The sequence below is a fragment of the Hyperolius riggenbachi genome, chromosome 8, assembly GCF_040937935.1.
Source record: "Hyperolius riggenbachi isolate aHypRig1 chromosome 8, aHypRig1.pri, whole genome shotgun sequence".
Classification (NCBI taxonomy): Eukaryota; Metazoa; Chordata; class Amphibia; order Anura; family Hyperoliidae; genus Hyperolius; species Hyperolius riggenbachi.
Genome location: NC_090653.1, coordinates 30,754,964 through 30,772,416, shown reverse-complemented (window position 1 = coordinate 30,772,416; position 17,453 = coordinate 30,754,964). Strand labels below are relative to the sequence as shown.

At 46.4% G+C, this 17,453-nt stretch overlaps 1 protein-coding gene across 2 annotated transcripts in view; it reads left to right on the top strand.

Moving 5' to 3' along the window:
* Nucleotides 1–16,871, top strand: part of GABBR1 (gamma-aminobutyric acid type B receptor subunit 1) — a 353,506-nt gene extending 336,635 nt beyond the window's left edge. For both annotated transcript variants that reach the window (XM_068250152.1, XM_068250151.1), the window contains 6 exons: nt 1,861–1,977; nt 4,876–4,969; nt 7,539–7,666; nt 9,934–10,062; nt 15,058–15,201; nt 16,138–16,871. In XM_068250152.1, coding sequence (XP_068106253.1) covers nt 1,861–1,977; nt 4,876–4,969; nt 7,539–7,666; nt 9,934–10,062; nt 15,058–15,201; nt 16,138–16,365 — 840 coding nt within the window. In that variant the 3' untranslated portion in view covers nt 16,366–16,871. The remainder of the gene's footprint in view (nt 1–1,860; nt 1,978–4,875; nt 4,970–7,538; nt 7,667–9,933; nt 10,063–15,057; nt 15,202–16,137) is intronic.
* Nucleotides 16,872–17,453: the final 582 nt, after the last annotated feature.

The following is a 17,453-nucleotide window of genomic DNA, read 5'->3' as shown; positions in this document are numbered from 1 at the left end:
AGCCTTAAGACAGGTGCTCTTTGTCAAGGTGCACTTAGCAGTCATGCTGAGACACTTGGTTTTGGGCCTTGCAATATCTGATAATGCAAAGGTTCCTGTAAGTTTTGTCACATTAAATATATCAGGAAGCTCTGGACTGGAACACAATTTAGAGAACGGCTGAATTTCTACATTAACCTGCTTGCCGGTCTAAAAAATCCGGCAAGGAGGCAGCGTGGAACTTTTTTTTTTTATTTATTTATTTTTTAAATCATGTAGCGAGCCCAGGGCTCGCTACATGATAGCCACTGAGCGGCGGCATCCCCCGAGCCCCTCCGATCGCCTTCGGCGATCAGAGTATGCAGGAAATCCCGTTGAGAACGGAATTTCCTGCAGGGCTTCCCCGGTCGCCATGGCGACGGGGCGGGATGACGTCACCGACGTCGGGACGTCACAGGGAATCCCGGGCCACCCCTCAGCGCTGCCTGGCCCTGATTGGCCAGGCTGCGCAAGGGGTCTGGAGGGGGGGGGGGGGCGGCGCGACGTTGCGGATAGCGGCGGATCGGCGACGAGCGGCGGCGATCGGGTGTTACAAGCAGCTAGCAAAGTGCTAGCTGCTTGTAACGAAAAAAAAATTATGCAAATCGGCCCAGCGGGGCCTGAGAAATCCTCCTGCGCAGGTTACCCCGAGCTGAGCTCAGGATAACCGGCAAGGAGGTTAAACACGAAATTCCAAATTGTTTCCATTACGTAAAAATCCTAATTACGAAAAACGACCGTAATTACAAAATGTTGCGCAAACACAAAATTTCGGGTTATGTCGCAAAATTACGATTTTACGATTACGGACGTAATCGTGATTTCATGAATTGTGCGAAATTTCAAGTAATCGTAATTAGGTCATTACGCTCATCACTAGTGTGAGGAGGTGGTTAAGGTTAGGGGTCAGGTAGGTTGTTTTTGCAGGGAAGGCAGTTAGGGTTAGGAGTCAGGGGGAGGGTTCTGTGTGAGAGTAGGGTTAGGGTTAACTATATTATTTAACACTGATATTTTACAATCCTTTTTTACACTTAAAGAGGAACTCCAGTGAAAATAATGTAATAACAATAATTATGTATAAATGATTTAGTCAGTGTTTGCCCATTGTAAAATCTTTTAAATCCCTGATTTACATTCTGACATTTATCACAATGGTGACATTTTTACTGCTGGCAGGTGATGTAGCTGCTGCATGCTTTTTTGGCAGTTGGAAACAGCTGTAAACAGCTATTTCCCACAATGCAACAAGGTTCACAGACAGGAAATTGCTAGGAGTACCATGGTCCTCAGAGTTTCTTGTGGGAGGGGTTTCACCACAGTATCAGTCATACAGCGCCCCCTGATGGTCTGTTTGTGAAAAGCAATAGATTTCTCATGTAAAAGGGGGTATCAGCTACTGATTGGGATAAAGTTAAATTCTTGGTCGGAGTTTCTCTTTAAATAGTAGAATATCTGTAAATTTACTGATATTATTGATGGCTTTCCTGGGCACCCAAATTTGCAGGTGCCATTTTATTACGTTCGCAGGACACAGAGGGAAGCCTCAATAGGATTCTGAGGCTTCCCTCTTTACATATCTCTTTTTGCACTGGGTACTTTTTCAATACAATTTGCATAATAATTTAGAACGCAGTGTAGACCCGCCCACTTTTCTATCTCAAACAAGAGTCGGGGCATGGTTGGAGCGGAGACAACAGTCACATGATGTCCCTGCCACAATCCTAAGAGAGTCACTAAATCTTCCTTCTATGGAAAAGTAACATACCAGTTTGAAATGTAAATGCTGTGCCATGCAAACTGCATGTTTCCTACTACTGATAACATCTCTGTGTATCTCCCCAGCAATCCCAGACGCTGGAGCCCTGGAAGCTGTATAGCACTGTGTCATTGCTGCTTGGGCTAGACGTGATCACTCTGGCGATCTGGCAAATCGTGGATCCTCTGCAGAGGACTATTGAGGTGAGTGAACTCAACTATAGCTTCCTGTAAACATAAACCTTATAAGACCGCCTATATTCCGCTGAAGGAGGCAGGCTGATGACCTCACAGGATGTGGGCGGATCTCTCTACGGAGGGCCTGACAATACAAACCTGGTAGAGGATCTAGCTCTCCTCCACACTGCTCATAACAATAATGATGGTTGTCTGTGCCCTTGCTGGAGAAATTCCATCACTTCCTGTTCCCATGACAACCTTTTATTGGAGAAGCCATAGGAAGCGAGAGGAGTCCCGACAGAAGTCCCGATCCCTCCTCACTCTGTCCAAATCTTGCACACCTCCGGCTGTTGGCTGTAGAACTGTAGGTGGAATTCATCCTTTCCCCTACCACCAGAACAAAGACCTCCCAAAAGTCTACTGCCACCCTCCTACTCAAGGATGGAGGCCGAAAAGTGCCCATACATCTAACCATGTATGGGCAGATTGACCAAGAGACAGATCTCTCTCTAGTCAAACCTAATTGGAAAATTGTAAAGAGGCGCCCTAATCGTAGATAAAAGCATCTAAAAACAGTTTAAAATTGACAAAAACGTGAGGTAGCTTACCTCAATGACGACAAATCTTTGTAATAAACAAAAGATTTATTATAGCACAGGCAACGCGTTTCGCGGGTCCAAGCCCGCTTCCTCAGGCCAATACAAGTGCCAAGCTAAATGGAATATTTAGCCAAGGGAGCCTCTCTAATTGGAAAAAGATCTGTTCGCAGCCCATACACCGCAGGCCGATTCCTGGTCGATTTCATCACAATCTCTTGGCAATCAGCCTTGTGACGCCGCCTCCACTGCTTGGGTCAATCAAATGCACTTCCATTTCAGTTTTAATTGACCCAGTTCCACTGTTCCAATTTCCAAGCAAGCTGGAAGTATTCCCATCTCTTTGCTACTGATGAACAGGCCAGACTATCCTCAGTTTAGCTCGTCCTTCCTTAATCCCTTGAAGCTGGTCAGATAAACCAGCAAGCGATGCTCAAAACAAACGTAGATTGATCTGAGGAGGTTGCATTCGGCCCTGGGCATGACTTCTTCTTGGCTGAGAGTTGAGGATTCTCTCCCTCTAGTATGAAAAGTTAACACGTTGCAGCATAAAAAGGTCGAAAACTTTCCTTTTAAGAACTTTTCACAACATCGAAGAGCTTCTTTTGGACGACTAGACTCTGAGAATCCCCCAGAGGTCTCACTTCCCACCAGCCTCCTTGCAAGCTGTTATCTGCAGCCAGAGACGCCCCGGGCTATATCTGCTCAATGGTACAGCTAGACCCGTCTTCATGAACAGAGTCAGGAAATGTGCGCCAAGTGTGAATTCAAGAATGATCCAGAGATCACTCCTTTTCTGAGGGGTCCTCAACCCGTTAGATGCTAAAATAACCTTTCACGGTCGCATTACACCATAGCGCCCTCGTGTGTCTCAGCAGGGGTGCAGCTAAGGTTTTGGAGTTCCCAAGCAGTCCATAAGTTGAGGCCCCCCATTCATAAAAGATTGCGCGTTGCGGCGAAAAATGGATAGCCATACCTCCAAACAAAGCTGCTGGGAGCAGCAGAGCGAGGCCCCCCACAGTGTAAGGCCCCAAGTGGGGGCGTGCCTCGCCTGTATGCTGGCGGCGCCCCTGTGTCTCAAAATCAGACAGTCGCTGGAACAGACAGCTGCCCACCTAGCTCCACAGAATCACTGTTCTGTTATTCCTCAGAGGGTTGTCGTAGTGTTGGACTGGGCTGTTATGGAGGCGGGAGAATCCACTTGTGGCCAATCAGCACTAACCCCACCTTATTCTTCATAGATAAACACGGCTGAAAGTTTTACAAGGAAGGGTAAAAGTAGCCATACATCTAGCGATGATGGGCAGATCGACCAAGAGACAAATCTCTCCTCAAATCTGGTCAGAGACCTCTGTTGACACTGCTTCCGCCGCGTGGCCGGCCCAACGCTGTCCGCCCTAATATTAAATGTGCCCGGTGCCCGGCGCATTATACCTTACCTGTCCGTACCTGTCTCTAGGCTCTGTGCTCCATCCATACACGCGCCTCACGTGGTAGTTGGATAACGTGGGCTGTCACATGTGGCCACATGTACCCCAGCAACAAAGTGGGCCGCGTGTATGGACTGAGGACAGAGCCCAGTGGTCACGGAGAGGTAATGTATAGGGCACTGAAGCACGGGTACACAAAATCATATACTTACCTAAAGAGAGGGAAGCCTCAGGATCCTACTTAGGCTTCCCTCTCTATTCTAATGCCCCCTGTCACTGAGCGCGGCCCTCAGAAGATTAGCAACAAGGCATTGTCACTAAACAGATTGGAGCTCCTCTTCCTTATTCATGGCCACGCAATAGCCGACTGAGCTCGCCCCCGTGCATCCGCAGTAAGCTGGAGCCGCGGGCTTAGTGCTACTGCTCATGATCGGGCGGGGTCGCTCGGCTAGAAGCGTCACCATTAATATGGAAATGGAGCTGCACGGCCCCCAATTCGGAGGGGGGTCGGACTCTGCAAGGAGGGGCTGCAGTCAAGAGAGGGAAGCCTCAATAGGATCCGGAGGCTTCCTTCTCTTCAGGGTAAGAACTCGTTTTGAACCCGAGCTTTGGCTTGGGTTCGCTTTAAGTCCATGGGAATAATTCCCGTCTTACGTGGGAGCTGTCCTTTTGGGTGGCAATCTATGGACGTGGTGCACTGATGGGTGACTTTGGTGGAGACTGTGGGTGGTCCTTAACATACCAGGAAACAACTTATATTCTTAAGACCCTAAAAACGTTATACTGTAATCTGATCAGATTCTGATTTGAAAGTGTTGGTATAAATATAATTGTAAGGCATTGTAATAGGCACTGCATAGAGTATAATAATACAATAATATTATTAATAACTACAGGAATTTACGAAAGAAGAGCCTCGAGGTGACCTGGATGTCCTCATCCTCCCTCAGTTGGAACACTGCAGCTCGGTGAAGATGAACACGTGGCTCGGTGAGCTCTATCTCTGCTCGGTTTCTTTCCTTGTTCCTATCCCTGGAATGTCTAAGGCACTCCTTGTTCCAGCTTTGTCCTGCCCCGGTTTAAAGAGAACCAGAGATGACACACCCTCTTGTATTATACCTTATAAATCAGTGGGAACATGACAGTAAACACCTAATCTGCTCTTTGTTTTATTGTTCTCTGTTTAATCTGACTGTTATCACCTCTGATAAGAATCCCCGACTGAGCACTCAGTCTAGCTTTGCTACGGAAAGATTATAGCTGAGTCTGTCTTCTCTGGTGTCTTTTCAAGCCCAAGCCTGCCCCCTTGTGGCTCTGCTATAATGACTCAGCTATAATTATTCCCTGCAAAGCCAGACTGAATGCTCAGTCCGGGATTCTTATCACAGCTGATAACAGACACTTTTAGCAGTGAGGATGAAACAGAGAGCATGGTAAGTGTTTTCTCTAATGTTCTTACTGATATACATGGTAAAATACACAAGGGTGCTTCGTCTCTGGTTCCCTTTGAGGTGGACCCAGGGACGTAACTAGAAGGGAGCAGCCCCTGCAACCCCAGGTGGCCCAGAGCTGTGGGGGCCCCAACTACGAACCTTCCCTTCCTCCGATACAGGGGACTATACTTTAGATCAGGTGTTTTGTGGATACACTTGTTATGGGTGTGAAGATCATGATGGCCACACTTGTTTTTTGACCCTTGTCAGAATTCTAGCGGTTTATTTATGCAGGAAAAGATGTCATATGTGTATGTTTTAAGTTTTAATATTCTATGCAAAATGTCATTGAAAGTTGGGGTACTTCTTTAAAATATTGCACTGGGACATCTCAGCATATTCCAGGCAGTGAAATTTATAAGATTAATTTAGTTACAGAAGCTAAAACATTTTTGTTTATGTTACAAGCATCTTTCAAATGTCAAGGTTGTAGATAAGTGTACTGTGTTAAGAATGAAAAGAAACAAGTTTAAAGTGAATGGGAACCGCATTTAAAAAAAAATGAAGCAAATACTTACCTAAGGAGAGGGAAGGCTCTGGGTTGTATAGAGCCTTCCGTCTCCTCTCTCGGTGCTCTCTATCCTGTACTGGCTCAAACCCCCCCCCCCCCCCCCCCCCCCCGTTTCATTACCCCGTCGAAAGGGTATTTGGAAGTCTTCAGGAGCCGTGTCCTCCCGAAGATGTGCGGCTCCATACTGCACACACGTGAGCGTGCAAGAGAGCGTGCCTGCGCAGTACAGGGCCGCCCTTCTTCTGGAGCACTCTGGCTCCTTGAAGACTTCTGAAGCCTCCTTCGGCCGGGTAAAGCAGTATTTGACTAAATTAGTCAAATACTGCTACCGGGCGAGCCAGCACTGGAACGAGGGGACCAGGAGAGGAGCGGGAAGGCTCTATAGGACCCAGAGCCTTCCCTCTCCTTGGGTAAGTATCTGTTTCATTTTTTAAATGCGGTTCCCATTCACTTTAAGGCCTCTTTCACAGTAGGACGTTGTGTTTTGATGCAACGTTAAAGTCGCAACTCAAATTACAAAGCAATACCCCCAAATAGTCGCAACGCAACCTAATGCCCCATTATTGTCACATACAGTAGAGCAAACAGGCAATGAAAAGTATGCTTCCAGGTCATTACTGAGCATGTGCAAACAGTCCAACGCAGCTAATAACGTGTATAACGCACTGCATGCTGCACTTTCTAATAACGTTACACACAAACGCAACGTGTGCACTGTGAATGTCGCATAGACTTAGTATTGTTGTGCATTAGTCTGCAATGAAACATTTTCTAACGTGCGACTTTAACGTTGCTCTGTGAAAGAGACTTAAAAGTCACATTACTGCAGCAGTCATATATATATATAAATTTGCTCAATTATTACACATAAAGATTATTAATCTAAATATTAATAATCAATACAGTCCTCCTAAAGAAAGACATAATTATTGTTAAACCCTATAATTACATAGAATAGAATTTATTACTTTGAAATACATTTAATGCTGGATTCTGCAGTGAGAGTTTCAAGGCCCACGTTGGGCGCCAACTGTCGAAAAACCCGAGCGGTTCTTGCCTTTTTCATGATTGCTAACTCAGTAAAGGATCAGCCTTTAAAGCGTTGCTATCTTATAAATCCAGCGTAGCGGGGTCTGAACATATATAATAACAGTAATTATAGATTGACGGTGTACCTTGAAATGAATCAGAGCACTCAGTATGTGATTTTATATAAAAAATTGTATTTGCTTATCCTACAGCATATATACAAAATAAGAACAGTTCACTACTGTATATTCATCCGCTACATCTAGACATGGCAGCTGCTGCTTTATCTGAGTCTTCATTACTCCCTTAGCTTCTCATAAAAAAACAAAACAAAACAAAAAAACGCGGTGGGCCCCAAGGCCATGAAGGGGAGGCAAGGGAAGGGGTGTGGGCATTGGAGGGGGCATCAAAGTTTCACTGGGGGGCCAATAAATTGTAGGTACCGCACTGGGTGCACCACTTTGTTTTCAGTCTTCTGAACAGCGTTGCTTATCTGTTCTTTCTCTTGGTTGTGCCTTCTCTTTAGGTATTGTTTATGGTTCCAAAGGACTTCTTCTACTGCTCGGTATCTTCTTGGCCTATGAAACAAAGAGCGTCTCTACGGAGAAGATTAATGACCATCGTGCGGTGGGGATGGCCATATATAATGTAGCGGTAAGCATTAGAGGAGGCCTGAAGAGCATCTTATGTCCCGAAAACAGGAATGCTAAAATGTGCTGCTCCCGTGTCCTATATTATCTGACACCACGGTAGAGCTGGTATGACCCTGGAGAGAGGATGGGTCATAACACTCCTCACCCCGCCTTTTTTTAGCCAGATAGCATGTGCTTTTGTTTAGAGTACATTTGGCCTTTAGGCCAATGGATGAGTGTAACCGTCTCCGGAACACCTTAATAGGTGGACTGTAAGATCAGCCCACACGATTGATCAAAGACACTCCCATTGTGAATTTTTTAGAAGGAGTTTTGAAACAGGCACACATTCTGGTAACTTGCATTTTGAGTGTGAGAAAACGCGGAAAAGCCGCCGTGTGTACTCAGAACAAGGCGGTTGATTCCGCGTCCAACGCGGCGGTTTGCACGCGTAGGCCTACATCCACTAGTATGGCTGAACGCGGAGAAACCGCCGCATGCTCTGATAGCGGTGCGGCCGGCTCCGCGTCCAGCGCGGCGGGTGCTTTGCAACACATGTCTGGTGTGGCTGGGACTGATAGTCCACACAGGTTCAGAAGGACGCGCGCGCGCGCTGAGAGGCAGAACTTTTATGACAGCTAGAAGGGAGTCAGCTGACCAAGCCGGTCAGCTGACGATTCAACCAGTTCCCATTGGTCCAGCACTTAGGGGAGGCGCTGGAGAGCGCTTTACTATATATACTGGGTGCTGGTCATTCTCTGGTTGTCTGCCGTTGCGATCACTACGTGGAAGCACTCAGACCTTTTGTTAGATTCTGTGTTACCAGTTGTTATACTTCAGACTAGTTCCAGGGTGTTGATGATCACGGACCTCACACCTAAGCCTAGGGACTTGTATTACCATTCTGTTATACTTCAGACTAGTTCCAGGGTGTTGATGATCAAGGACCTCACACCCAAGTCTAGGAATCTGTATTACCATTCTGTTATTCTTTAGACTAGTTCCAGGGTGTTGATGATCACGGAGCTCACACCCAAGACTAGGCATTGTTTATTATCTGTTATGACTTTCTGCTTTCCTGACCACTCTTCTGTTCACTGATTTGGTACTTCGCTATTTCTGATACTCTGTTGCCAAACCCTGCGTGTCTTAGGATTACCGAATCAGTCTCCTGTCTTTGTACTTTGTCTGTCCGTGTGTTGCCGACCTGGCTTGCCCGACCTCGAGAACTATCTTCTCAGTTAAGAGATAGTTCACAGATCAGTCAGTGACATTCTGTCTTTGGTGTCACTCACGTTCTGGTTCTTCCTACCCCTAGCCTGGCTCATCCCTTCGGGAGAGTCCCGGGTTACTGGAAGGTACTTGTTCTCCAGGACAGTATTGCCTACTGCCCTGATACCTGTTCCCCAGGTATTCTCCTCAAAGTATTACTGTTGCACCAAACACTCATATTACTCAGGTATCCAGAGGTTAGTCATATTTGATTATTGGCGATACTGCAGATCCCCAATAATCAGGTATATCTGTATTCTTGGGGATACTGCAGATCGCCAAGAATCAGATACTCTCTGTGTTACACCGATCGTTACATTGAGATCTGCAAAAGGTACTTGGGCACTTTTCAACCACTTCCCTACCCTGGTCGCTTTTACAGTTCAGCTCAGCTCTGATTACTTTGGCAATAACGTTATCAATAATTATCCCAACTAAATGATCTATTTATTGGTTTTTTTCCAGGCAAAACTTGTCTTTCTTGTGTCTGATATTTGCTTTTAGTAATGACCTTATTTTCTAAAAGGAGAATAAGGGAAAAAGCGAAAAAATGCACAATTTATCAACTTCCATACATTATAGCTTTAATGTAAACAGTTATATTGTACATTAAACCTACACATTTTATTTGTCTATCTCTCCTGTTTATTTAAACAGTTAATTTGTTTTCATAATAGATTAGTAACATATTGTATACATTACTCAATTGTTATATCGGTCTTCTCCTGTAATGTTTATTTTTACTCTTGTTTACTCATTAGCCCTGCCCATTCCCAGGGGGGAGGAGAAGGGTTTGCTGTCATTCCTTTTCAACTCAATCACATTTTTATTAGCTCAGAGATAAATATTGTTATCTTGGATTTTGTAGGGAGGAGAATGCAGTGACTTATTTTACGTCATGGGGCAGGAAGTGGTTAAATGTGGACTCTTGTCTATACATCAGTAGTGTAGTCCACACTGTAGCCTGCCATGAATGGTGGTGACTAACTGGTCTTCTTCTGTCTTTGATCTCCACAGGTCTTGTGTCTGATCACCGCACCGGTCACCATGATCCTCAGCAGTCAGCAGGATGCCTGCTTTGCCTTTGCAGCTCTGGCCATCGTCTTCTCAGCCTACATCACCCTGGTGGTCTTATTTGTACCGAAGGTGAGAAGGCTCACTCCGCAGGGTGTTTGTCTTCATCCAAATCTAGACTAGATGTTAGAGTGATGATGAAAATGTTCTAACATGAGTATGTAAATGAGCAAAGATGGCAGCTCCCACAGTCCCATCTGTCCATTTAAAGGATAAATATTGTGAAAATTTTAAAATTGAAAATACATGCATTGAAGTGTACATTTTTCTCAAAGAAAATGCACCGTAAATTACTTTTTTTTCCCCATGTCACTGCCACTTACAGTAGGTAATGAAAATCTGACAAATTTGTCAGGTTTTAGACTAGCAGGCAAAAAAGTGACAGCGCTCAAGGATGCACCTGAAATGTAAGCCTACAGAGGCAATGCAAAGCCCCTCTGGAACAAATACATGGCTTGAATACAAAACAGATGCAAATTATGTGCTAATTATAATCTAAAATTTTGAAAGTGGATGTGAAGCAGTGAATGCAGCTGGCCACTAGTATACTTACATACAATTTGCACAGCGGGAGACATGGCAGCGCTTTCAAACAAGACTTGGGGCCCGTTTCCACTATCGCGAATCCGCATGCGTTGCCCGCATGCGGATTCGCACAGTCAGTACAAGTGGATGGGACTGTTTCCACTTGTGCGTTTCCCCGCACGTTTTTCTGTGCAGAAAAAATCTGCAGGGTAGGGTCCTCAGAATTCGCCTGCGTGTGGAATGCAGGCGAATCGCACGCAATGTATTTAATAGGGAAATCGCATGCGTTTTCCCCATGCGTTTTTTGCCGCGATTTCGCATAGGTATTAATGTTAATTTACACAGGCAGTGACATGGTTAAATTCGCATACAGCCTTACCTATGCGAAATCGCATGCGAAATCGCGGCAAAAAACGCATGCGATTTTGCCTGCGGTGATTCGCCGGCGATTCCGCAACGCTATAGTGGAAACGGGCCCTTATACCTGAATGATTTATCTGCATTGATGTGCAGAGCTCCAATAGCTGGACTACATTACACAACTAGCACTCACTACAGGCAAAGGGGGGGGGGGGGGGGGGTTAGCTTCAGTGATAATCTATACACACATTATCACTGAAGCTAACACTCCCCTTTGCCTGTAGTGAGTGATAGTTGTGTAGTCAAGGCACTTGTTCTCCAGTCCAGTATTGGAGCTCTGCACATCCATGCAGATAAATCGTTCAGGTGTTAGTTTTGTTTGAAAGCGCTGCCATGTCTCCCACTGTGCAAATTGTAGGTTTTAGACTAGTCCATGTCCTCATGGGAGATTCTTGGCTCAATTGCAATTCTCAATTCAGGGGAATCACTCCCTGAAGGAGAATTGAAAATGTAATTGCGGTAAAATAGCGGTTATTATGCAGGGATTATCAGTGTGAAACAGGGCCCTAAGCCATCTGGATTAACTTGGGTATCTATATAAAAAGAAAGGGGCATGTCTTCAACTATGGGAATAAAAAAAAAACCTTTAGCTCTGTGTGCCAGTAGTAAACCTGATTCCCCCCACTTTTTCTACATCACACTGACAGGGTAAGTCAGTTTTTTTTCTCTCTCTTTAGCTTATCTCTCTTCTTCTCCTCATAAACTCTTTTCCTTTGTTTTGTAAAAAATGTCCTCTCCTAAGGCCCCGTTTACACTTAATCGGTTGGTATGCGTTTTCATTTCTTCTCCATAGCAGTGCATTGCATTTCAGTTAAAAAGCGTTAAGTGGAAACTGTGCCATAGGAAAACATGGGCATTACTTTGAAAATCAGATATCCTTTCAGTTATAAGTGAGAGCAACTGATTAAGGGCCCGTTTCCACAGGCCGCGTCACTTCCGCATCTCCCGATATGGAAGTGAATTGAGGAGATGTGACGCGGATGCGGCCCTGTGAGAATCTGCAGCATGCAGCATGATTCTCGGATCGCTCCGCACAACATGCACACAGTGGAAACTATTCCATTACTGTGCATGTGCTTCAGTACACCCACCACGGTGTGATACGGCTATGTAGCCGCATCGCACCGCTCTTAGTGGAAATGGGCCCCAAGTGTAAACGGGGCCTTACAGTTTCTCTTTAAAGAGACTCTGTAACAAAATTTTGAGCCTTATTTCTTCTATCCTATAAGTTCCTAAACCTGTTCTAATGTGCTCTGGCTTACTGCTGCCTTTCCTAGTTGCACAGTGGCTGTATTATCTCTGTTATATGATCTAATCTTCTCTCCTCTGTTGGGTCTGTCGGGCTCAGGCAGTCAGCCTGGAATGTGCTGTGCTGCTTGTAATTGGACAGAAGCTATACACACCCTCTCCAGGCCCCCTGCACACTCTGTATGACTCACACACTGAGATACTCTCAGCGTATCACTTGCTATGTCTTTTGTTTGTAAACACTGCATAAAACTGGCAATTACAAGCCAGGATTGCAGCAGGGAGTGGCAGAAACAGCACAGAGGGGCCCAGGAGAACATAATGATTAGAATGGTATGATTTTTATTGTAAGAATTTTAGAGTACAGATTCTCTTTAACCCTCCTGGCGGTTTGTCAAAATCCGCCAGGGGGCAGCAAATACGTTTTTTTTTTTTAATTTTTTTTTTCTTCATGTAGCGAGACGAGGTCTCGCTACATGATAGCCGCTGCTCAGCGGCATCTCCCCAGCCCCTCCGATTGCCGCCGGCGATCGGAGATCAAGAGATCCCGTTCAAAGAACGGGATCTCCTGGAGGGCTTCCCCCGTCGCCATGGCGACGGGGCGGGATGACGTCGTGACGTCAAAGGGGACTCCGATCCACCCCACAGCGCTGCCTGGCACTGATTGGCCAGGCAGCGCACGGGGTCTGGGGGGGGGGGGGGCGGCTGCGGCGACGCGTATATCGGCGGGTAGCGGCGGCGATCGGACACTGCACGCAGCTAGCAAAGTGCTAGCTGCGTGCAGCAAAAAAAAAATATGCAAATCGGCCCAGCGGGGCCTGAGCGGTGCCTCCCGGCGGCATAGCCCGTGCTCAGCACGGGCTTACCGCCAGGGAGGTTAAAGAACAAGTGACACCCATGCTAACCTAGAAATAAAAAAAAACACATATAAAAGTAGATAAAAATTATAAATAAAGTAGTATGTTACAATAGTCCAGACGAGATATTATAAGAGCATGTATTAACATTTTGGTTGTTTCCTGAGAGAGAAAAGGTCGGATGTGAGATGTTTTTGAGTTGGAGATGATAGGAGCTAGTTAGAGAGTGAATGTGAGGAATAAAAGAGAGGAGTCAAATATTACCCCTAAGCAACAGGCTTTCCGGTCTCCTTTAGCCCCTCATACTCTCCTAGTGGTTCTGGGCATTCTGTAGTTAGGCCAGCTGATACTACAGTCGTGGTTTATAGGAAATGAGGTTCCCAGCCTCCTTTAAGACTAACTGACAACTCCTCTTACTGGATTCTAATCATGAGAGGTCATTACTCTCCCTGGTAACATAAACGTGTACAGCGACTGCGGCGTGGGTCCATAAAGTCTGCAGTTTCCATGGCGATGGGTTATCAGCTGGTTACCTTCATCATACTAGTTATAAAGTAAATAAATAAGAGCGGTTCACAGCTCCGCGGGGATTTTAGTAACCAGGAAACATGGGAAGAGGTCAGAGGTCATGCACGCGCGTAACGTGCGTTGGCGGATATTTTTAGACACGGGTTTATATACTGAGCTCATAAAATGGTAAATCGTAATTCCCCCTTCAGTTACATGAGTCTCCCGATGAAAACTGGATTATTTTTTATGTTGCTTTAATTAAAACGGGTGGTCATTCCTTCACGCGTCGCTTTGGTGGGAGTAATATTGGAAGTGTGATATAAAACATAACACAAATCTTGCCCTATCCCGTCACCCCCACAACAGATTTAATGAAGATCTCTGTTCAGAGGGTCTCAGCACGGCACATTTCTATTTGTCCAGGTTCAGCTTCAGGACCCTGGTGAACAACCAGGAAGTAATAGCTTAGAGGCTGGGGGAGACCTTGTCCATGGTGGAGGAAGAGAGATCCAGGGTGGGGCGTTTTTGATCTGGGTGTCATCAGCATACAGGTGGTATTTGAAGCCCAGGGGAGAGATGACTTTGCAAATGGAGGAGAAGTATAATGAGAACTATAACAAGAGCAGAGCCCTGAGGGACTCCAACCGAGAGGGGGTTGAGGAGGAGTCATTGAAGGAAGTCTTGAAGGAGTGACATGGAATGTCTTGGGTGAAAAAGTGGGCAGAAGCATTTAATTAAGATCTCTGCTCAGAGGTTCCCAGCACAACACATTTGCACTTGTTCAGGTTTAGCTTCAAGACCCTGGTGAACAACCAAGAGGTAATAGCGTAGAGGCAGGGGGAGACCTTGTCCATGGTGGTGAGATCCGGGGTGTGGATTGGAGGTAGATCTGGGTGTTATCAGCATACAGGTGGTATTTGAAGCCCAGGGAGGAGATGGCTTTGCCAATGGTGTTGTGAGAACAGTAAAGTGCCAAGAACAGAGCCCTGAGGAACCCCAACCGAGAGGGGGGTGGGGGATGAGGAGGAGCCAATGAAGGTTGGTCTTGAGGGAGCGACCAGCGGCGTCACTATGTGGGTGCGGTAGGTGTGGACCGCACCAGGTGTCACCAGCAGAGGGGGTGACACCAAGCTCCAGACTAAGGGTGAGTGGAGTAAAACTATGTAAATCTAGACCAGGCTAGTGCCTGCTGTACTTCTCCCTCCTGCTCTTCTCCATTCCGGTTGCCCCGTAGTGAGCTGATAATGAGGTTCAGAGGCCACCAGGGCCACATGGTTATCATCTTAACATCCCCCTATAACATGCAATGTTACTACCTGCTGAGGTTGGAGGTGCACGGGATAAGAGGGGGTGATACCATGAGTTTCCACACCACGCTTCTGGGAGAGACATGGGACATTTGTGGAGAAAAGGCGGGCAATGGCATTTGGGTACAGAAAAGATCTGGTATGAAGTTGTGTATTATGACCATAGCTGCTTTGCCTCCCGCCTGTGTCTTGTTCTTCAGATGAGGAGACTCATTACCAGAGGAGAGTGGCAGTCCGAGCAGCAGGACACTCTGAAGACCGGCTCGTCCACCAATAACAATGAAGAGGAGAAGTCCCGTCTGCTGGAGCGGGAGAACCAGGAGCTGGGCAGGATCATCGCTGAGGTGAGAATCCCTGGAGGCCATATAGATGTGTGCGTGTAACATCACAAATCAAAGCTGCGAATGGCCCACTAAATGTCTCGTTAGACACATTAGGGCCATTAGCTCCTCTGAAGCTGAGAAATGTATTGATGTCAGGGCAACATAACACAACCAGACAAGAGCGGGCCTGCTCACTGATTTACATGTCTGACAGTCAGCTGGCACGGAGCTCCCACATACGTGTCTCCTCTTATGGAGAGAGGCGGCCAGGCACAATGTTTCAGGTAAATCAGGCTTTTATCGACTAATGTGATTGTATCAGGCGGGGAGGGTTCTGCCACATATTCACCGAAAGATGCCACACACGAGGGTTCCCCAATCCATCTTCCAGGATCGCATACCGCAGGAACAACCAACGGGCAGGATCAAGACTTTAAACGATCGGGGTAGTTAGCAGGGCAGTCTATGGGGGTCGGAGCGATTGTCCAGGATGGGATCCATCATAGCGATTGCGATCGCCGCATGTCACTAAACATCAGATTTAGAGGAGATTAGATAGAGGAAGGAGCAGAGTCCTCCAGCAGCGCAGAGTATATCAGGAGAGGAGAGTTAGAGGAAGGAGCAGATTCCTCCTGCAGCACAGAGTATATCAGGAGAGGAGGGTTAGTGGAAGGAGCAGAGTCCTCCAGCAGCACAGAGTATATCAAGTGAGGAGAGTTAGATAGAGGAAGGAACAGAGTCCTCCAGCAGCACAGAGTATATCAGGAGAGGAGGGGTAGATAGAGGAAGTAGCAGAGTCCTCCAGCAGCACAGAGTATATCAGGAAAGGAGATGATATAGAACCCTCCAGTAACACATCATGGCTTTCTGTGACACCTCCAAGCATTTAACTTGCCCCTTTTTCCACCTTTCTCTTAACCACTTTACTTTCTTTGTCTTTTTTTTTTTAATCTGTAGAAAGAAGAGCGGGTTATGGAACTTCGGCAGCAGTTGCGTTCTCGCAGGAAGCAGTCAGTAACGACCCGTGAGAACTGCTCGGATAACCACTACCCAAACTCCTCAGGGGCGGTCTCTTCTTTATATCAGCCCGGCCTCCCCCTCGCCAGGTGTCTGGTCGCCGAGGGAGGCGACAAGCTGGGCAGGAACAGCTGTGACGGGAGCAGGGTGCACCTCCTCTATAAGTAGAGCGGTACCTCGGGGGGCGGCAGTTATCCGGAAGCATCCAGGGCTCTCCCCTTAATGCATAGCTGTCAGTACACTGTGTGGCCTCTCTTTCTCTAACAACACTCTACCAAAATCTGTCTTCCCTGTCTAATTTTCCTGTGTCAATCTTTTGTACCTCCCTCTGTTTCTCTCGCCCTTCGCTCCTCACCTTCCCCCTCACATTCGGACATTTTCTCCTCTGCGCTCAGTGTAAGTCCATCTGTCTATAATGTATAGCACCTTAATCTGCCCATCAGGCACTAGAGTCCCAACACACCGTACAGGTTCCTTGTCTCCACAGGAAGCCACACTTGCGAAGTCCTCAGACAAAAATCCCATTCCAGTCATTCCCTCCTCAGGGAAAACAGAAAAATTCTGATCTCTTCTGTCACTTGGAGTCATCTGCACACCCATTGCACTTACAACATGTTTTCTAATCTGTGATTGGCTATTGCAATAAATAAACGAGAGATGATTTTTATGGTTGAGATCTTCTTGAGTCGATGTGTTTTGTAAATGATTCTTTATGTCATTTATCATGTTAAAGAGGAACTGTAACCAAGGATTGAACTTTATCCCAATTAGTAGCTGATACCCCCAACTAGTGTTGGACGAACACCTAGATGTTCGGGTTCGCGAACGTTCGCCGAACATCGCCGCGATGTTCGGGTGTTCGACCCGAACTCCGAACATAATGGAAGTCAATGGGGACCCGAACTTTTGTGCTTTGTAAAGCTTCCTTACGTGCTACATACCCCAAATTTGCAGGGTATGTGCACCTTGGGAGTGGGTACAAGAGGAAAAAAAAATTTTGCAAAAAGAGCTTATAGTTTTTGAGAAAATCGATTTTAAAGTTTCAAAGGGAAAACTGTCTTTTAAATGCGGGAAATGTCTGTTTTCTTTGCACAGGTAACATGCTTTTTGTCGCCATGCAGTCATAAATGTAATACATATAAGAGGTTCCAGGAAAAGGGACCGGTAACGCTAACCCAGCAGCAGCACACGTGATGGAACAGGAGGAGGGTGGCGCAGGAGGAGAAGGCCACGCTTTGAGACACAACAACCCAGGC